Genomic DNA, 23,509 nt, shown 5'->3' with positions numbered 1-23,509 from the left:
TTGCTAAATTAGACACCTCCAGTTCGAAAAAATGTGGTTGACGTCATATTTAACTTTACTTAAGTACTATTTCGTTTTTTAATATCTTTATATTTACTGTACTCAGCTTAACATTGCTTATCTGTATGCATTTAAACATCATCGACTGTTCCACTTCGTGAGACACCACCAAGAAAATGTCCTTGCCGATTTAGTCCACATAATAGATTTTCAGATGAAACTTATACAAGAGTATTTTCAATAATCTTGTTTAAGTATTTTTTCCAGCAAGGGCTAAAGAGGGTATAGATTAGTATGGCCACAAGAAACCCCATTGGACACTCGCCCAACTTGCCTTTTCATTCAGGTTGCGAGCAGACAAAAAGTTGTCCCATTTGCAGTATATGGTCGGAAGAGGTCTGCGACCAAGCCAAAAAACAAATATGTAATTACAAAAGAGGAAATAAATCCATCTAAACGCTGACATGATATTAGACTTTCCACCTCATGCAAGATATTTGCCCTTTATCTTCATGCAGCTATGGAATTCAGGGCATGTGTCACATCATAGAGAGGTCCATGCTGTAGGACGTGGACCTACATCTTCCTCTTACGACGTTGGGCCAAACCAGAGGTAGGAGGACGGACTTTCTTCCCCCAGACGTCCCTGGAGGGTAAAGAGTCGTTCTCACCTATCTTCCGTGTCTCGTGCTATGGACAGTCCGCTAGCTCCGCGGATTCAAGTGCCTCATATTCACAAGTCTCCCTAGCAACAGAGAGAAACTGGGTCTGATAGTCCTGCTACCAAAGAAAGAGATCATAAAGACGTCCTGTGTGTCATCGTTCATTCGCACGGGTTAGATAAAGAACAGGCCGATGCGGCATCCATCCCTCCTGGTTCCCTGCCTTCTCCCATCCATTAGTCAAGACGGCAGAGGAGATAGAGATCTGGTCTTTCGACAAAGAGGTTAACGATGTTTATCGTCTTCTATCCCGTGATATGTGTCCCACTATTTTAGGGTCTGGTGACACTAATGTCCTTTCTAGTTTGGAGAAATTGTCTGGGGCTAACTCTCTACCAGTCATACCCCTTCTTGGCCATTAAATGTTACACCTTGAATGCCGAATCGGCACGAGTTGGTATTTCCACGGAGATCTGGGCTTACCGTCCAGTTTAAACACCGGAAACTTTAGAACAAAAGACTATGTCACCTGTAACCGTGGAATCACTCGCCCACATTTTTTTCAGATTCCTCCTTGAAGAATCTCTGTTGCTAGCTGTCAATCAGCATTCGCTTAAGTAGTGGTGAAGACATCTAGGCATGAGTTATCCTTGTCGATGGCTCTATCGGCAAAGCTACTCCACCTCGCTAGCAATATTGCTCTGGGCGCATTAAGTGTCTTGCTAAGATAAAGTAAGAACCTTTTGGAGCTGCTCCCGTGCAAGCAAATACATTTTCGGATGGATCATTCCCTCCATGGCTTCTATGGTTTGGAGAGCAACACTGTTCTTCGGATCCAATCCTAGCCCATCGATACCGTGCAAGAAGTGAAATCATCATGTGCGAAATTCTTCAAAGTCATGCAGACCCAGCCAAAGTGATAACCCCAATTCAGAGCTCCGTCACGGCAAGTGAACCTAAAAAGACCAGGGCAAGAAGTTTGTGGGCCAATGCCCATTTCTTAGCAAGGGCTATCCGCCTTAGAGGCTCGCTTCCTCTCATCACGCGTGTTCATCTTTCGTTTGTTCCCGTAGGTGGCAGGCTAAACCTCTTTTCGAAGATTTTGTTTGGCATGACGGTCAAACTTTGGGTCATTTCTATTATGAAAGGTAGATGCCAGGATCGGTTTCTGGATCTTTATTTCTCGAGTAAGATCCATTATGCTCTTCCACCATTTGAATCCTGTGCGAATAAATGAAGAGATACACCCTCTTCTTTGGAAGGTTGCAGTTGAGAGTGTTCAACAACCAATCTCTCGCCCTCTGCTCCCGGATGTTTCTGATATCAAAGAAAAGAGGAAGCGTTTTCTCTAATTGTCCCCTAAACAGGTTTCTGAAAGAGGAACCTTTTAGTATGGAGATCACAACCTCAGTCAGGAATGTCATAAGACCTGGCGACTGGACAGTCTCCAATGATCTTCATGATGTGTACTTCCACATCCCTGTCTCTCCACATCTCAGGCAGTATCTCCTGCTGCTTGAAAGGGGATGTCTTACAATTTTGCGATCTGATGTTTCTCCTTGCCCGTACTGCCATAACGTGTACCAGTGTCAAGGAGGGATTAGTTTCAGCCCATTTAAGGTCTCTTTGTATCCCATTCCTCCAATATTTCGAATACTGGCGGATGCAAAATGGCTGGATAAATTCCATCACCCTAGATCTGTCGCGCTGTTGGTCCATACCAACCAGGATGGGTATTTTACCAAACCAAGAGAAATCGAAGCTTATACTTAAGATTTTATCAATAACAGCGGTTAAGCCAGTGGCCCTCATGACAGAGTCGACAAGATCATGTCCCTGTTGGAGGCACCGACAGCCAAGACCACGTTGTTGGCTCGTCTTTTCCTTTCTCTGTTGGGGACCTTGAACTCTGCAGCGGATCTGATTCCCATAGACACACTGCACTTGTGTCCTCTCCAGTTTCTCCTTTTGCGACATCGAAACCGAATAGAGTCCCTCTGAACGCTAAGATTTATCTAAATTCTGGATTTCCACAATCATCTGACTTGTTGGACAAAATCGGGACCCATGCATGACCAATAACGTCTCTGTATTTGTTTACAGACGCATCAGATTCAGGTTGGGTCATGGTCTGGAGCCTGAATAACCTATTCTCCAGGGTTCGTGGACCCAGGAAGAATTTCAAGAAAAAAAGGCAGTGTTCTTTCTCAGCCCTTCAGAGATGCGTGAACAAAATAAGAGCTTGCTGCATGATGGTTCCTCCGACAACACATTGGTGGTAGAGTACCTCAGGAGACCAGGAGGCACATATGCACCTTCTCTCTGCATGGCATTTTGGACCTTCCTTCAGAAGGGATTACTCTCCAAGTGCGACACGTTTCTGGCAAAGGGATTATTTTGGTGGACAGTCTGTCAAGAAGGGGAAGATAGTTGTCACAGAATGGTCTCTGCACCAATCTGTAACAGATTTCCTATTCCAAATTTGGGAAACACCATTGGTGGATTTGTTTTTGGCAAAATTAATAAACTAGCTCCCCTTTTACATTTCCCTAGTTCACGACCAAAAGTCCAGGGCAGTGGACCAAAGGTCCAGGGTAGTGGACGCTTTTAGCCTGAAGTGGCATCGTCTGTTTGCTTGTGCCTTCCCACTCTTAAGGATGATCCAACAGTAAAGAGCTCCACTGATCGAGTTATTTGTATAGCCCTCAGTGGCCCCAAAGATCGCGGACCTCCTGCCGCAGCACTGGGACTCTCTAGTACACAAAAGGCTGCAGATTCTCCATATTTACACTTGGCTCAAATGATCTCTCTGCCAAGACATGTTTACAGCAAAGTTGTCACGGGTATCGTTCAGTCCAGTAGACGAACTAGGTCTAACATCTATGATGCCAAGTGAAAAATCTTTTGTGATTGGTGCAGTAGGAAAAGTGTCAACCTTATCAGTCCCTCTACGAGCAAAGAAGACTGCTTTTATTCTCTTGATTTTTTAAGAGAAACAATGCTACTATCAAAGACTTTAGGGTATCTCTATTTGACACATTCAAATTTTTAAAGGCCTGGCCATCAATATATTTGAAGCTGCGAAGACTGATGTCTTTCTTGCTAATGGCCAAATTGGAATCTCTCTTACAACTTGTGGTTTGCAATTAAAACCTATGTACTTGCATAAAACTTCCTTCGAGTGTCTTACCCTCAACTTTTTCCATCATCTGCAAGATGAAAGCGTGAACTTAAGGCACTATCCACTTGTCATGGGTATATAAGGTTCAATGGAAATTAGGAGTCTGTGTCTTTCCTTTGCCATCTATTAATGTTATCCAGAATCTTGGCAATGTAAACACATATTCGAATTTTGATTTTAAAAAAAGATTAGAATTATGGTTTCCAGAGTGGTAATAAGCTCATTTAATCTGAGTAAACTCATTAACATGCATGGAGCTTGCTCATTTTCAAAACAGTCCAACATCCTGATGATACAAGAATGTTTGAAGTTTGATCAAACTTGGTAAAGAGGCTGAAATCAATAAGATGTACAATGTTCAGGAGTAAAATGTTTTCATTGTTGTAGACTGGTTCAGTAATAAATGAGAGATCATTGATATTGATGTTTTTTAACAGTTCTGTGAAATGAACTGGTAATCGGAGATTTTAAATAGTGTAATAAATTTGTGTAAGTATGTGCATTTGGTTATTGTGCCTCGTTTAAAGGAATTCTTAGATTTGTGTGATTACTTGTGTGATCATTGGAATTCATTGCAATGGAAATATTCCTTAGCCTGAAATAATTAGCCAATTACTAGGAGCAAACATCACTGAGTGAAGTATTAGTGACTTTCCATGAGGTCATGGTTCACTAGTAGTGAATTCAGGTCAAAACCAAATCAGTAACCCTGGAGTACCATAGTCCCTATTAAAATCTAGTGTTGTACACTGGTGGTGTGACTGCAGTGGCAGTATTTACAGTAAGAAACCTGTAAATTAGACAAAGGAATACATAAGAAGGCACTCCGCAGATACCGTTTATGTTGCCATGGTGGCAAATATGATGCAATTGTACTGGCGAAATGTGCCTGGAAACCATAAATTGACTGGCCTAAGGTGGCATAGTTCAACTAGTTCCCTGTGTAAGGGGATAGTTCCTATGTCATGAACTGCTGGCGGTATGGAAACCTAACGACAAGAAACCATGCAGATGTGCGGTTGATATATATTTGGCAGGTTGTGAGATCTGTGGTCTTGCATTGATTAGAGTAAAACTATGTATAGAACGGACACGTGGGGCTTTCTAATTTACAACTTTAGTTGCATGCCAAGTCTTTGGAAATTTGGGATTAACTTATGACTTCTAGCGGGAATTGCGCCAGGGTTTGACACCACTCGGTCAATTAAAGACCCCTGGATTGTAACAGTATGTTAGCAGTTATGTACTTGAGCTGAAATGATGTGGTTCATTCCTTTAACAATAAAACACTTCATGGACATGCGTTGTGAATGATTTAGGCAGACTTCATAATATAAAAGCCTCCTATAACATGATGCATGTCAAAGCATTAAAACAGCTACTCTCAACAAACTTTAAATGCATAGCAAAACTGCACTTGATGTTAACCATAACAGAAATTACAGCTCAGAGCAGTGGTAACATCTGTTTTTGTTCTTTGAAAATTTTAACTCGACACAGATACAGGATAAAAAAGCAGACAACACTGATTAATTGACATGGAAATCAAAAAATTTGGCAAGTTAAACTCCAGGTTAGCTGCAACATTGTATCTTCATATCTTCATATATTGATTTAATTTTTATTCATATTATTTCATGAACAAATATTTAAAATTTTATCCAGAATTTTTAAAATATTTTGTTTTGTGTGAAAACCGTGTTAGCACAGTTAGCAAAAAGCACTTAAGGTAGAGAAATAAAAGATTGTGGGCATGTTTTTTATGCATATTTAGATCACCTTGCCTGGATTTCACCAACACAACTTTAGTCTTGGCTTGAATTTAAGTCTACAACTCAGCAATCTGGAAGGAATTTAAATGAGACTTGACGCTGACTAATCAGATATCTCATGTTGAGAATTCTGATATAAGACTGGTTGGAATTTAAATGTGATGACTTTGACCAATCAGATATCTCATGTTGAGAATTCTGATATACGACTGGTTGGAATTTAAATGTGACTTGACGTTGACCAATTAAAGATATCTCATGTTGAGAATTCTGATATAAAACTGGTTGGAATTTAAATGTGACTTGACTTTGACCAATCAGATATCTCATGTTGAGAATTCTGATATAAGACTGGTTGGAATTTAAATGTGATGACTTTGACCAATCAGATATCTCATGTTGAGAATTCTGATGTAAGACAGGTTCAAATTGTGGCTGGATTTTGATTTTCTTTTCATTATAACAACCTATGAACTTTGTAAAGTTGGACTTTTTGGTTTGCAGTGGAAGCATATTTGTTTTGAAAATGCAAAATAGTTTTGCTTGTGATTAAAAATAGGTATATTTATATCCCTTACTAAACGTGCTGGAAGTCATAACATGATGAGGTGGTTACCACAACATAATTTGAATTTGCCTGTATAATATTCTGAAATTTTATGTGTGTGTCATCCATGGGTTAATGCATTAGTCTATTAATTTGGGGGATGTTAAGTCAAAGGTCAATGTCTTTGAGCTGAAAATGTTACTTTCCTTGCTGATTGAGAAATGCAGGTTTTTTGTGTGGAGGGGGATAAACTAGTTTTAATGATTTAATATAATATTGTGAAGCTGACCCTTTTCCAGATAGAAAATACCATAGCACAAGAATTCATTCTTAGCCTGACTAGTGGGATATCAGTGGGGGTGGGAAGATGGATTGTGGCTATAGCAAAATGTTAGCATTGCATCATCATTAAAATTAGTTCCCCCACCCCACAATACCACATTTTCATATCAGTTGTATGTAACCTGTTACTATTGTACAACTGAATTTTTCAGTTTGGTGGGAGGCTGATGATCCCACAACTGGTGAAAGAAAAACGAACATGGGGGGACAAGCCCACACTGTAAAAGAGATTACTGCCAGACGGTATCCATATGGGCTACATTTTTGGACAATTGGACCCAAAGAAAATATGCACCTGCATCCAAAACATGGCATTTATCATATACACCAGAGACAAATGAGTTTGATAGGTCCATGAGGTAGGAATGGCTTGAATATTAGAGGTTTTAATTTTCATTAATGAAATGTCCTTATTGACAATCAAATGATAAGGTCTGTTGATAGTTAATGTACCCACCTCCAATTAATGGAAGCTCAAATATCAGCTGAATCTTTATTGAGGAGGAAAAGATGTTTCATGCATTTCCCTCCAGAAGCTGCCAAATAACAACAAACTTTGCCTCGACATAAAAATGCTAAAACATTCTAGCTGGCAAAGGAAAGAAACCAACTCCTAATTTCCACTGAACCCATGCAATTTATTTATACCCATGCAATAGTGCCTTAGGCTCGCTCCTCCATCAAACAGATGAAAGTAGTGGGGTGGAAACCCCCCAAAAATGTGGAAATGGCTAAACCCAAAGGGGGCCCATAATTTCTTGCTACAACACCAGATGCAAGATCACCTAAAAATATGCATGGATCTTGCTCACTATCAGACTTGCCCATGATCTTGGTGATATAAGCGTATTCCAAATTTACTTTGTTGAAAGCTTAACTGAGTAGTAATATTATTCATATTTGACAATATTTTTAACTTTTCAACCACACACACAAACAATATAGAGGAACCAGCAGACTGACGATGACATCCTTCGTGAGAGGACGAAAGTTTCATGTTAGCTTTCCCTATATTGTCTTCGTTGTTGTTGTTGTTGTTGAAGGGTTTTAACGCCATTTTTCAGCACACGATAGGTTATACAAGGCGGCCAGTATTAATGGTGGAGGAAGAACCCCGGAAAGAACCACTGACCCACGAGAAGCTACTGGCAAGCTTTCTCACATACCCACATTGGCCGAATCTGAGACTCGAACCCACGCAAACAGAGGTGAGATGGCAGTGATCCGTAACGGAGAGTGCTTTAGACCACTCGGCCACTCGGGGCCCCTATTGTCTTCGTACGTGTTTAAAAAATTAAAAATATTGTAAAATATAAATATTCCAGAGCTGATGAAAACTGGCTCATAAATCTGGCCTCAGAGAGCTACAAACTCAGCCAATTAAATCAAAGATTGCCTCAATAATTTGCAAGTATTGTCATCATTATCAAAGCCATTACAGATCCTGATAAATTGGAAGTGGTAATAACCAGTCAGATACAAGATCACCTCACTGGTGTGTGTGGGTCTTGCTCATTACTGGATATAAGCTTATTTTCCAAATATGAAATACGATCTCTTATGTGACAACCAGGTTAACCAATCAGATGCAAGATCACCTCATTAATATGCATTGATATCACTCAAACTTGTGAAACATAAACCCATATTCCATACTGAAATAAGCTCAGAAATATGGACTTAACAGTATTCATGAGAAACATATGAACAATACATGACATACAGCACAAGATGACAGATGATACACAATGGAGCCACAAGATTTGGCCTTTCTGCCACAAAATTTAACACAAGTCGGTGAGGTGGAAAATATGGGTCAAAATGAACTGCTTTGTGATAAGAGTGTAGTTGCTCAGCAGGCTGCATCCCATCACCAAGCAATTCATGAATCTTGAAAACAGTATACATGTATATACGTTGCACAAAAAGTCTGATTTGTTCATGGGCTAAAGGCAAAAACAGAATCTATGCCAGTCAAATGTGAAATGTAAATCAGTGACCTCTGTTGCAAGTGTGTGGTACCAACAGAAATGCATATAATCAACAAGTTTGATAATTCTGCATGAATACAGCTTAAGTGTGTGTGTGATTTGGATTGCTAAAGTAGTCATATCGCTACAATGTCTGCAGTGTGGCAGTTCATGGTTATGTCTAGTACTGGGGCATCATGCTGATTCTTGTCATTCCCATATTCTAAATTTGGATTCTGAGAACTCAGGGCAAGGTTGTGGGGTACCTAAAACTGTTATTCCATGGAAAGGCAGAGTTCAGGTTTAACACCATTTTTCAGCACAAGATGGGCTATACATTGTAGCCAGTATAACCGGTGGAGGAAGAACCCAGGAAAACCCCCAGAAAGAACAACCAAGCTGCAATAGGCAAAGCCAAGTGGAACACTGATTAATGATACGAGATACTGTCTTTCATCTCCACTTAAATCTATCTAGCCATGAGAGAGAGAGAGAGTTTTCTAAATCAAATAATTTATCAAGTAAAATAAAAGGTAGGCTTTAAAAACTGCTGTATTTTATCAAGCTATCTATGTATCAACAATGAAAGAAAATATACTGCAAAGAGAAAAATGAAAATTTAACACTCGGAAAACTCAAGATAACAAAGACAGAGAGAGTAAATAGATTTTCAAAATTGATTTAAATATAAATAGACATTGAAAAGATTAATATATTGTATCCTCTTGTAAATGAAAAAAAGGAAGAAATATTGAATTACAAAAAGGCATAGGAATCACTGCAAACCCACCTATCCCCAAATACATGTACTAACATTTTCCACAAATTATGAACAGATATAAACCATAGTGTTATCAGCCATATATTTGGCAACACTTGTCACATATAACCACAAAACTGGTTTTATCACAATGAGTTGGTTCCAGAAAATAAATTCCTACAGGATTTTAAAATGTGTGGCAAAACTATGCAGAACTGTATGGTTCACTAAGCATTACGTTACTGTCCATCATGAGCAAATGAGATGCAAAAGAGATTTTGAAGACAGGATTATGATGAATTATGATGTCAGAAATGATTTTATTTTTTATAAATGATACAAAATTTAAAAACAAAGGTAAAACATAACATTTCTTCCCTTTACCTGCGGAGTGCTGAAACCATCTGATATTCTTGAGTTACAGGATTTTCAAATTAGCTCCTGTAGTGGTTACCAGATCTAAAATCAGCACCATTTTCATTTATGATAAATTAGACACCATTAGTAGACCTTTGGTGAAAACTTTATGCTGATATGACTGTCAGGGCAGCACCATTTTCACTTAGAACCACATGCTGATATGATCATCCATTTGCATTGATATAAATATTTTTAAAATGGTTAATGCAGTGACCATATTGGATATCCAGTCAACACTAGTTTCATTTAAAACCAACTACACATTACAAGGGGTCTTTTGATGAAAACCCCATGCCAACATGACCATCAGTTCAGGAGAAGTATCAATAATAAGATTTCAAGATGGCTGTCACAGTAGCCATATTGGATGTCCGATTGGCCCAGTTTTCATTCAGGAACAACTAGAAATCACAAGTCTTCTTTTAGTAGAACCCTATCTTGATATAATCATCTAAACTGGAGTAGTGATAAGATTTTCAAGATGGCCTCTGTAGTAGTCATATTTGATTTCCAAGCAGCACCAATTTCATTTAGGACCATATAGACCATGGAATAAATGTTTGTAAAGTTTCATGGCAATCCTCCAAGTAGTTTCTGAGAAAAAGCAATAACAAATTTGTGTTAATGGATGGATGACGGACAACAAGCCATTGTGTAAGCTCTTCTGGTATATCACCAGTACAGCTAAAAGACAAAGAAACCATTATGCAAGGGAGAAGAAAAAAAAGTTTATTTTATATACCCTGGAAAGAAAGCCACAGTTATACAATGTGAATATTCTCTTTCATGATACCAGTTACTTCGATGGAAGAGGCAACAAAAAGGGTACTGGTTGGGAAAATTTGCTAAGAGCCCTCGATTCCTCTACCGCCACTTATCCTTTGCCCCAACCTATAACATATCTTGTATCCCACGAACTCATTGTTTGATACTGAGATCTTGATGTTATAAGCTTCCAAATACGAGTACACCTGCATTAATTGTTCTCTATGTAGATAACTGAAAAATCTGTTAAAACCATTTTTCTTGAGCCAGTGACCTTGATCTTTACCCTTTACAAGCAAAATCCGCCAACATTTAGATGATTCAATCCTGCTCCACACTATGGCCTGGACATTGTTCACATGTCAAGCAAATCTGATGATCATCGCCTTGTTAACTGAAGTCATCTCAGATCATGATGATAGAAGCCTATATACCAAGTCCAACTGAAATCTGATTAGAAATAAAGTTTGAGAGTGTTCACAAACAAGGGTTCATTGCTGGACAAACAATGGATGTGCACAGGGCAATACTATACACTCATTTGACCGATGGTCAAATGAGCTAAAAACTGCTGCAGTGGCCAGTAGATCCATTTAGATAATCTACAAATTAAAAAAATGTATCTTTAAAACTTCATTAGTCTTCCTAAGTAGTCCTTTTATTCAATGTGTTGACATGGTTTTTGTCAAAAGTCGAAAATGTTCATAAAGGTGTAATGAACATTTAAAATTGCTGTAATGTCCTGAAAATCCAATCTTCTGCATATATGTATAAATAAATTAGCTGAATTCTGTGTGTTTACAGTGAAAGGATTTTGTGCAGTCCTGCTAACCATAGTCTCTAGACTGATGGACTGCAGAGAGTATGCATAGAAATGAATGGACAGACATGACCAAATCAAGCTGTCCCCTCTGTAAGCAATGGGAGCATAATGACAGACACAGCATATGACACACAGATTGCTATAAATTTATGAAAACGCTACTATGCAGCATGGATTTCACCATTATAAATTTTGACCCATAACCATTCACCCTCATAAATTTTGACCCTTAACCAATCAGACAGTGCACTGCATTTGCTATGTGGTAGATGTTGTTGTTGTTGTTCTAGGGTTTAACGCCATTTTTCAGCACAAGATAGGCTATACATGGTGGCCAGTATAACTGGTTGAGGAAGAACCCTGGAAAACCCAGGGAAGAACCACCGACCCACGAGAATGCTGTGTGGTAGATAATATATAATATTCACTCGTTTTAATTTTAAATAGTCAAAATCCTTTAAACAAATCTTATAATAAGAGACATTCAATAAATTATTACCCTGAATCTACAATGTACATTGAAATTCATAAATATATACTTATAAAACTTGCCAATCCCCAGTAATAAAAGTCAGCATAAATACATCATAAAAGAGACAAAATAAAAAGAGACAAAAATTTTTATCCTTTATTTTTTTGTTAAATTTGTGGTTGTTATTGGTGCTATAAACAAAACTAAGTGGTGTATCAAAACTGTTGTCCATAGCAACAAGAACTCATTAGTTATATGAACAACAAAAATATATTCAAACTTCTAATTATATATCAAGTTCTAATAGGGCATAAAGAAATAATTTAAAAACATCAGGTGAGTGTAAAACAATGGTTCCAAGTCTCAACGTTTTAGCATAGCAATAAAAAGACTATAATCTCATACAGAAAGTGTACATGTTCAAACGCTGCATCATAGGATATAAACTCTAGTCTCTCTTAAAACCACTCTCTCACTATGACCATGAAGCCATAAACATGGACTGCTTATTGATAGGGAGGCATTTTATACATGTTACTATTAAATATTCAGACAGAATCAATTCTCATAACCAGTCTACAAAAGGGATCACCTTGTACTTAGTTACCTTTTAGTGGGAGAGTAAAGCATATCAGTATAACACAGACACCAACAATATGATGCAAATGAAAGGCATCGTTTTAAATCGAACAGGTGCCCTAACTCTGTTAAATTTTGTTGAAGAATAGCAAAAATGTACAAGGACCTTGATCTTTATGTGAAACCTTTTATAAAATTTAGCTTCAACCATCAATGTAGTGCTTGAAAATTTACTGGGCAGAAATGACTTGATGGAAGAGAATGAGATGGAGGGGCATGGGCAACACTAAATGTCCCCTTTATAGATATGGTTGAGGGTATAAAAAGAACCTTCAATTCCATTACACTACACAATACAGGCACACACTCAACTATATAAAATACAGAAAAGCCTTTTTTGAACTTAACAAAATGACTGGAGTTTGGATAACAAGTTTGAGTTGTACTAACTCTGCAGGTTTGGGGACATTTCAGTTTTACTTGCCCATTTTAATTTTCAAATTCTGTGCCTAAGCATGTTGCATTTCAGTAGCAGATTTCATCTATGTCTGGATATTAGCTTGCATATGGGAAATTAACTAACCCTTGGCAACAGCAAGTGGAAAGTCTTTCTGATAACTTGGATGAAAGCAGTTAGGTTCAACAGGATTTGATTGATCAGGAAATGCTATTTGACTCTACGAATATTCTGTCATAATAAGCACCACACACATCCATCAAATATACAAGATATTATAAAAATGTAAAAAGATGAAAATAAATGTTAAAATTTGACTCCCAGTAAAAGGTTTACAGTATTTTGATAATAAGCTTCAATTTTATTACATCATTTCAGTAGAAAAATATATATGACATAGTATTCCTTAGAATTTTCATTGATGACAAATACCTGTAAAAAATATAGCTCTTAAATCACATCTTTTTTAGATTAAAAAGAGACTGAGTGAAACAAGGCAGGATCCAGGCCCACTGCCATGTCAATCTGAACCTTGTTTTATCATCATCACAGTCTGTCTGTATCAGCTGGTCTTCTTGTCAACACTGAAAATACAGAAAAATATGTACTGTAATCTATGCATACAAAAAAACATTCACTACATTTTGAGCCCATTTCACTTGAATGATTGGCAAAAGACTATCGCAGTACTCGTACACAGAATGAGCCTGGTCTTTCCCTACAGAAGCAGATAAACACTCCTAACTCACATATGTTTAAAGCCCGTAACTATGGTCCAACTATTTTAATCTTCTCTGTATTTGATCTATGTGAAGTTAGCATCAAGGAGTTTTCAGAAGTTTCATACTTTCAAAGTCTCTACTAACTCCCTTAATTTAGATGAACTGGATGAACTCCAAGTATTCCATCTGCTTTAGGGGTTATGATTTTGGATGCACTCCAAGTATCCTATCTGCTTTAGGGGTTATGAACTTGGATGCACTCCAAGTCTTCCATCTTGTTTAGGGATTAAAAACTTGAGCCTGAACTTCTCAAATGTTATGGAACAGTGAAAGCATTCCATGTTCACAATGACATTCAGCTTGATTGCACACTCCAACTCAGGTCTAGACATTTTGATGTTTAACAAACAAGTTACATGAAGGAATAGAATCTTTATTTTCTTTGCTTTTAAAATGCTCTAATTCTAATGAAATGAACCTGATCGAAACTAATCATAAAGTCTTAAGAACAAAAAAAATAACTGGACAATAAATTTTCACTCTGCTTTAAAAAAAAAACACAATTAATATATATATCTGTATAAATTTGTAATGTATTAATGGTTTTCAACATCAAACCTGGCATCACCAGGAAAAAGCCAGTTTGAAGGATTGGACATGTTACATAACACAGAATAACATGTTTCTCTATTGATAATGGAGACATATTTCCTGCAATTACCATATTCAACAGAGTCCCAACCATTAATTAGATATTAAAAAAAATTCAGCATAATGTTTTCTGCTTAAGCATTTTGTACACAAAAAGTAAACATCTAAGAGTGACTGGAATTTTGCATCCTTCACACTTCAGTATAATGTATGTAGTTATCTTGTTATTTTTTTTTCACCTCAAAAGATAGCACATTTGGAAAATGAAAATCTTTTAAAGTTTGTATCAAAAAATTCTTGTACATTAAATTTTATTTAATTCTGGTGTTCCAAATTTTGATAGGGATTAAAATGGGGACTAAACTAGAGAAATGTGGTATTGGTAATTTTTCAAACAAGATCACCAGTCTTGTTTACCTAACAGTTGATCAGTTCACTAGAAGGGTTTAGTTAGGCAATATCACCTCCTTAATAGGTATTGATCTTACTCATTATCAAAATGCTTCAAGATCCCGATATTAAAATCATATATTCTATTTTTGACAAACATTGCATCAAAATAAGATTAGAAAAATGGACTCCAATGTTAGATAATGAGGTTCAAGGAGGCAGGAGTAGACAGAAACAAGATGGAGAACATGCACATCATCAGTCAAAACAAAGACTGGCCATTTCCATTAGGTCAAGAAATAACCTTGGACATACTTCTAAGAATAGAAAAGGCAGACAATGTTCATATTGTAAAACTTTGTCTCCTTCCACCACCATACTGCACTATGTAAATGAAAGTACTTCCAAATATATGGCAAAGAATTACATCCAAGGTTTTTTTCTCAACCTGATGGAAAATGGCAAGGGTATGCTCAATGGCTCCTCCATGATTTTTATTTTGAAATCAACTCAGGTCATTAGGACAAGCACACTGAGAATTGCTCCTCCATGATTTTTATTCTGAGATCAACTTGGGTCGTTAGGGCAAGCACATTGAGAAACAAATGAGAACTAGCGAAAATGTGTTTGGGCAAAATCCCAGAACAGGTTATCCAAGGATGGTAAACATGATGGCACAATGTGATGGAGTGGCCTTTATGCAAGTATGCTCTCTTTCAAATTTGGCCAAATTCTATTAAGCAATTATTTAGAAGAAATTAAAAGAATTCCCTACAGTTTGTAATTGAGGTTGTAGATAATGGTGACTGGCACAATTTATAGCAAGAGTATAATGAATGGCACAACATATGCCGCCCCATGTTAATTAGTCCTCAATGTAAAATCTTGTAGGGCATGGTTGATTATATACAGATGGGTCTCTATGAAAAAGATCATTGGTCAAGGTCTTCAGGATACTATGCCAAAGGTATGACATTTTCTTATTAAATTTACAAAGACTATTACTTCTGATATCCATAACCCAGAATCAAAAATGCATTTCATTCCTCTAGGTGGTGCAAGCCATCAAAAAATTTGGTCAAAATTTGCTATACACTAAAATATATATTTTGCAAAATCATTTTTTAAAACCATAAGTAATGGCCTGGACCTTTGACCCAAAAATCAATAGGTCTCTTCTATACATCAAGTGCAAGCTCTCCAAAAGCTTTGATCAAGGTAATGTGGTCTAGTATTAAAGTTAGCATACAAAAACCATGTTGTTTTTTTCCAGCCCAAATTACCCTGCACTTTAACTTTTCGACTTAAAACTCTATAAACATCTTTTCTTAGCCATAGTGCAAGTCATACAAAAGGAATATGGTCAAAAAAATTATTTAAAAAAAAAAAAACATTTTTCTCATTTCAATCAGTGACCTTGACCTCTGACCTATTGATTCCAGAATAGACAGGGTTATTCTTTACGCATGGTACAACAAATCCACAAAGTTTGGTCCAGGAATGCAATGTAAAACTCAAGACAAACTTTGGTCCAGGAATGCAATGTAAAACTCAACACAAAGTTTGGTCCAGGAATGCAACGTAAAACTCAACACAAATTTTGGTCCAGGATTGCAATGTAAAACTCAACACAAATTTTACTCCAGGAATGCAATGTAAAACTCAACACAAAGTTTGGTCCAGGAATGCAATGTAAAATTCAACACAAAGTTTGGTCCAGGAATGCATTGTAAAACATATCATTGTGGAGAAAACATTTTTCTTGTCATTTATAGTAACCCTTGACCATTTGACCCCAAAATCAAGGATTTATCCTTACCTGAAATGCAAGCCATCCACAAAGTTTGGTAACCATAAATGACAGAGAAAATTACTGGTGCAGAAACCCTGTTCTTTCTATCGATCACAGTAACTTTGACCTCTGACAGTGAAATCAGTATAGTTCTAACGACAAGTGTAAACCATCCAAAAAGATCAGAAACTGTAGATAGCGGAAGACTAGAGTTATTGTGTGGAAACAAAATTGACAACAGATAGTAGCACAGACAAAATGACAAATGCCAACTTGGGTAGGTGTATACAAATTTGATTAGAATTGATGCCTCTAAAAAGCACCTCAGTCATATATGTGGCTGGTGCTCGTTTCTAAGATCTTGACAATATAAGCTCACTTAGCAGGCTGGACCAAGATCAGTTAAAAAATATTGAACTCAACAGTATTTACCAGTTCAACCAATCAGATGCAACATGTCCCCTTTAAATACGTGTGGCTATTACATGCAGAACTGGAGAGCTTAATGTATATATAAGGTCACAGCAAAAGGTAAGCAGTTAAAAATTTTAAAGGCCTTTATGCAAGGTTGCCTTCTGTTTATTTATGCAAGGTTGCTTTCTGTCAAATTGGTCAATTTTTTCTTCTTTTTTTTAGTAAGGCTGACATTTTGTATCATCATTGGTGAAAATCTTAAAAGGTATTTATGCTGGGATAGTTTCTATAGAATTCAGTTAAATTCTTGCGAATTCAAAAGGTATTTATGCTGGGATAGTTTCTATAGAATTCAGTTAAATTCTTGTGAATTCAAAAGGTTTTTCAATTTGTGGTAGTACTGGCCAGATTTGGTGCCAGATAGGCATCATTATAAAAATTATTAAAGGTCTTAATACCAAGATTAGTTCTATCAACTTCGGCCCCATTCCGATTAGCACTTTGTTTTGGAGATGTCATTGTTGAAAGTTTTAATATTTTCAGACTTGCCAAACCAAAAACACTTTCTCAGTAAGGTTATTTATGTTTTCCCACAAGTCTGAACAATTTTCAGTAAGGTATAACACAATAACAGTGATGTAGTTCATCCTATTCAGTAACTGCTGGATAATTCCATCAATTACCATAAAGTTGAGAGTTGCGAGTTACAGCCCTTTGCACACATTAATATAGAAATTACACCGCTTGTTAAATCCACGTGAAAGGCAAATTTTTAGTTATCATTCTTTCCATTTGCTTCATCTCACAATGTAAATATCAGAAAAAGACGATGTAGTATTTACCTTCTATGTACAAACATTTATAGTTGTGTATTTACCCCTTCACCGAAAATAGACTTGTACAAGAAATGGAAATGACCTACAAGCAGGGTCATCTTTTCCACTGAGAACTTCTGTTTGGTATGAAATCTGCAGGTGATAATAGTGTTAGCCCCCCCCCCCCCATGTCATAATCAGGTTTGAAATTATAAATCAATGAATAAACTGACCCAACTGGGTAGGTATATTCACACTATACTGCAATTGTTAACTTGGAAAACATGCATTAGTATGATCTGAGGCTGATACAGCAACGGCTAGCAGTGTATTCAGAGCTTGATCCTTTTTAGATAAAGTGAAGATCATTTAGTATAAGTATATGATGTTGATAAATGTGTACCTCTTTGTGTATACTCCACTGACACTGGAAGGTTTGGAAAGCAGCATGGACAGCAATAAACAAACAACAGGCAGCACAAGATGAAACAGATGCCCTATGTAGTAGACTGATCTGTACACCTGTAAATATGATGATCAGACAGTCATGTGTATGTTAACAATAATGACCATTTCTACAACATAAACAAAGTAACATAGGATATTATTTACATCATAACATGAACTTAATGCACATAACACCTATCGTGATTGGCTGGTTAACTTATTACCAGAGTTGCCTCCCCTTTGTCATTCGGGAGCTGCAAATTCTTCTCTGCTGCCAGTCACTTATACCTATGATCAACATACTGCCTGTATTATTCCTTTACTTAAGAATTATATTCTTCTATTTATACATAATTAGTTCACATCTTTCTTTTCCATTTTGGAAATTTATAATGTATTTACTTTGACACTATATTTTTGTTTGATTCACCATTTCACAGAATAGTCAATAATAAAAAGAAAAAAAGATTGGGATAAAAACTCAAGAATAGTTCAAATGTACATCCAGTGAAAAATGTTTCAGGTCGAGAGTTATATCTTTTACAAATTAGTCTGACAGGATAGGCAACTTTTCTTTAGGAATGTTAATAAGCATCTTACTCATTTTGTATCTACCGGTATCTACTTTTAAAAATAAATAAATGTATCACAAGAGACTGTCCACTTCTTCACAGAATGCACTTGCATCTACTTTTGTGCCTATTATTAAAATTTTGACACGATGATCATGTATAATTAGAGTGACCATGGATTGTACATTACGGGCATAAGTGATGAAGAAGTATTACTGTATATGCTCATGTATAAGCCAAATAATTTAGTAGAAAAAAGTCTGGAAGAAGCAGGATCAGTTTATCCATGGGGTAATGGATTTTAAAAACGTTTTTGGTTGACTATTAGTATATATTGTTATTGTAGACTGCCTAAGACAAGATCACATGCCTAATGATGCCACATAGCTCACATGACGTGTGCTGTCATGAAGTCAAGTTTTGTCTACCTTTACATGTGGGATAATAAATGAAAAACATGCACTACAGACCTGCCGACCCTAAAAAGATTGTCTCAGTAAGGCAGTTGATTTTTTTTAAGTTTGAATTGTGTTTAGTAAGGTGTAACAAAGTATCATCTGTTTGCCAACACCATGAGAGGTATAAATGTAATTATTATTATAACTGCACAAAAAAAATTTGGGCAGAAAAAGTGTAATCTATATATTACATACCAGAATTACAGTACATATGAAAAAGATGTTTATTTTTGCTCCTGGTCAAAATTCCTGTCACAAAGGGTGAAATCCAGATACGAACACAAAATACGAACAATTAATTATATTCAACACTCACTTTAACTAGTCCAGATGTGTAAATTTAGCTGAATGTTTGTGAACTGGAATTCTGCAATGATCATGGTCAGGCACTCAGACTGCCGTACTATATTATTAGATTCTTCTATTAAAGTTGGCGTTGATCTGTTCTTTTTCTGATCTGACATGTTTGATGAGATCCATCTGCTATAACATTTTCCATCAAATAACATCCACAATTCACACCATAAAGCATTCTGCTTAACATCTGGCACCATTTCTTTAAAAGTATAGACTAGTTTGCTAACTAACTAGCTTATCAACCGATCTGTTTTCTTGGAAATGGGTCATATTCGATTGCAATAAATAGCAAATAAGGAATGTATTCTTACTCTATTCTTAGACACCAGTCATCTTTTTAAGAATATTCTAAAACTGATACAAGTGGAATGAAGGAGATGATAATCAAAATGACAAAAAAAAACCTTTTTATTGTTTTACTTTTATCTTATTTTTTAATGTACCAAAAAAGTGTAATCCATATACAAGCCAATGCAAAACATAATTTGGTGAAATAAAGCATACTGATTATGCCAAAAGTGTAATGTTTGGCATCTATGTGTTTTGCTATTGTGGAAAATGTACATTTAAAAAGTTTGGTTTTCCAATTTGATACATCGATGGTAAACATTATGTTCATCTGAAAATTTTGCAAAGTACACATAGACCTTATTTACTTCTAGTTCAGTTCCAAACCCTCTGCAGTTTATTGGCTTGTTGCTATCTCTCGACTGGATGCAAGTCTTAAAATTATTTTCATTTCACATAATGACGGCAATCATATCTACTGCCATGTGACATACTCAAATTGACATGTGATGTCCAATAAACATAATTGTGTGTGATTTGGATTTTTAACGTAGCTTTAACAATTTTTCAGTCATATCACTACAATGTCTGCAGTGTGACAGTTTATAGTGATGTCTAGCACTGAGGGCATCATGCTGCAGACATGTAGCATGATGTCCCATCCAGACATATTATCCTGACACCAGCCGACCAGTCCTAACACTAACCTCTTAATGCTGAGCGCCAAGCAAGGCAGCTGTTAGTACCATTTTTCTAAGTCTTTGGTATGACTCAGCCAGGGATCGAATCCACAACCTCCCACATCAGAGGTGGATGCTCTAACCACTAGGCCACCAGAGGGTTAACATGATTGTGGGGGACCTGAGTGGCCGAGTGGTCTAAAGCGCTCTCTGTTACGGATCACTGCCATCTCACCTCTGTCTGCATGGGTTTGAGTCTCATATTCAGCCAATGTGGGTACGTGAGAAAGCTAGCCAGTAGCTTCTCGTGGGTCGGTGGTACTTTCTGGGGGGTTTTCCCGGGTTCTTCCTCCACCATTAATACTGGCCGCCATGTATAGTCTATTGTGTGCTGAAAAATGGCGTTAATCCCTACAACAACAACAACATAACTGTGTCCTTCCTCCTTGTTTTTCAGAACAATCTTAATATTCCTTTTTATTCTTCTGAAATGATCATTAAAACATTATAAGAGGTTGTTTTTTTTCCTTTCCTCTTTAACTGTATCAGTAGCTGGATGCAATTTTTAAAAAATTCTATGATCATCTGTTTGATCTTGCAGATATTTTGCATGAAAATATATGTGCAGTTTAAAGCATCTGAGTTATTACTGCTAATTCCACTACAGCAAATATGAAACCCAGAGTCAAATTTAACATGGACGAGCTAGTTATCCGGATCTTACAGCAACAATAATATTTCTGTAGTTTTTCCTTCTATTCCGTAAGTCTGTACTTTGTTGGGCAATTTTTGCAAGAATTCTGACAAAATCGAATTGTTAGCAGGTCTGACATTACTGTACTTGAATTCTACTTGAAACATGTCCATCCATCAGAAAATGTAGCCATACATGTATTAAAGCCACGTTTGTATGTGTTATTTTTCCAAAAGAACTGAAAAATTAATAATCTCTCAATCAAGGTGTTCAACTCTCTCTTAGTCAGTGATCATTAAAATCTATGGTACCTTACAAAATGCATACTAGCTTTATTTCAGTGTTAATAAGATATGAAAACAAACTAAATAAACATAGTTAGGAATTATGATTCTAAAGGTTTTTATAACAGAAACTTGTTTGTATCGAGAGTAAAAATAATGTACGCTGGTTTTAAAGCAACAACAGAGACTCCACTGGGTTTATTTTATATGCTTGCCTGGAAAGGGTAAGTAGGCAAGAAGTGATTAATTGTTCAGAATATAATTTGTAAGATTTCCTTGATGGGTGTGTTTGGAAGTAAAAGGCAGCCACATACATTTTGTTAAAAGTGTACTTGATGTATTGAAAAAAACTGAGCACCCGCAATCAGTGCTGATCATCTTCGATTTATTAGTTGTTTAAACAGCAATGAGGTTTAAAAGCTGCAGAAACAATAACTACCAGTATGCTTAACCTATGATACATAATGCCTTGGAATCATAGGTTTGTTATGTTGCAATGAATGTGTAATCCATACAGACTATCTCATGTATTGTTTAGTAAGATAAGGCAGGGGGTCATGGTTTTCAAACCTGCTTTAAATAGTAATGTGTGCAATGATGTCACCAGAGATAACCATATCTTATTAACGGAATCAAGCTACCAGTAGTAAAAAAACAAAACAATGATAAATAATTATCCAATACAATCGGATAAAAAAAACACAAAATGAAGTATAAAAAGGATATTACTACCATCAGAAGTTATTTAAGTTTATTCCGACTAGAAACTGAAGGTAATGGTTTAAATGTTTATTCCGACTAGAAACTGAAGGTAATGGTTTAAATGTTTATTCCGACTAGGAACTGAAGGTAATGGTTTAAATGTTTATTATAACTAGAAACTGAAGGTAATGGTTTAAATGTTTATTCCGACTAGAAACTGAAGGTAATGGTTTAAATGTTTATTCCAACTAGAAACTGAAGGTAATGGTTTAAATGTTAATTCTGACTAGAAACTGAAGGCAATGGTTTAAATGTTTATTCCAACTAGAAACTGAAGGCAATGGTTTAAATGTTTATTCCACTAGAAACTGAAGGTAATGGTTTAAATGTTTATTCTGACTAGAAACTGAAGGTAATGGTTTAAATGTTTATTCTGACTAGAAGCTGAAGGTAATGGTTTAAATGTTTATTCCGACTAGAAACTGAAGGTAATGCTTTAAATGTTTATTCTGACTAGAAACTGAAGGTAATGCTTTAAATGTTTATTCTGACTAGAAACTGAAGGTAATGGTTTAAATGTTTATTCTGACTAGAAACTGAAGGCAATGGTTTAAATGTTTATTCCAACTAGAAACTGAAGGCAATGGTTTAAATGTTTATTCCACTAGAAACTGAAGGTAATGGTTTAAATGTTTATTCTGACTAGAAACTGAAGGTAATGGTTTAAATGTTTATTCTGACTAGAAGCTGAAGGTAATGGTTTAAATGTTTATTCCGACTAGAAACTGAAGGTAATGCTTTAAATGTTTATTCTGACTAGAAACTGAAGGTAATGCTTTAAATGTTTATTCTGACTAGAAACTGAAGGTAATGGTTTAAATGTTTATTCCGACTAGAAACTGAAGGTAATGGTTTAAATGTTTATTCTGACTAGAAACTGAAGGTAATGGTTTAAATGTTTATTCCACTAGAAACTGAAGATAATGGTTTAAATGTTTATTCTGACTAGAAACTGAAGGTAATGGTTTAAATGTTTATTATAACTAGAAACTGAAGGTAATGGTTTAAATGTTTATTCCAACTAGAAACTGAAGGTAATGGTTTAAATGTTTATTCCAACTAGAAACTGAAGGTAATGGTTTAAATGTTTATTACAACTAGAAACTGAAGGTAATGGTTTAAATGTTTATTCTGACTAGAAACTGAAGGTAATGGTTTAAATGTTTATTCCGACTAGAAACTGAAGGTAATGGTTTAAATGTTTATTCCGACTAGAAACTGAAGGTAATGGTTTAAATGTTTATTCCGACTAGAAACTGAAGGTAATGGTTTAAATGTTTATTCTGACTAGAAACTGAAGGTAATGGTTTAAATGTTTATTCCACTAGAAACTGAAGGTAATGGTTTAAATGTTTATTCTGACTAGAAACTGAAGGTAATGGTTTAAATGTTTATTCCACTAGAAACTGAAGGTAATGGTTTAAATGTTTATT

At 36.1% G+C, this 23,509-nt stretch overlaps 1 protein-coding gene across 1 annotated transcript in view; it reads right to left on the bottom strand.

Annotated features, from left to right (window-relative positions):
* Positions 1–11,856: 11,856 nt before the first annotated feature.
* Positions 11,857–23,509, bottom strand: part of LOC149781301 (lysophospholipid acyltransferase 5-like) — a 56,883-nt gene continuing 45,230 nt past the window's right edge. The window contains exons 12-13 of the mRNA XM_089935389.1: positions 17,938–18,056; positions 11,857–13,334 (exon numbers count right to left, since the gene is read on the bottom strand). Coding sequence (XP_089791515.1) covers positions 13,313–13,334; positions 17,938–18,056 — 141 coding nt within the window. The 3' untranslated portion in view covers positions 11,857–13,312. The remainder of the gene's footprint in view (positions 13,335–17,937; positions 18,057–23,509) is intronic.

Source organism: Sinohyriopsis cumingii, chromosome 15 (assembly GCF_028554795.1).
Source record: "Sinohyriopsis cumingii isolate HCF-2022 chromosome 15, ASM2855479v2, whole genome shotgun sequence".
NCBI lineage: Eukaryota > Metazoa > Mollusca > Bivalvia > Unionida > Unionidae > Sinohyriopsis > Sinohyriopsis cumingii.
Note: the sequence above shows the minus strand (reverse complement) of the source record. Positions and strands in the feature narration are given on the sequence as shown.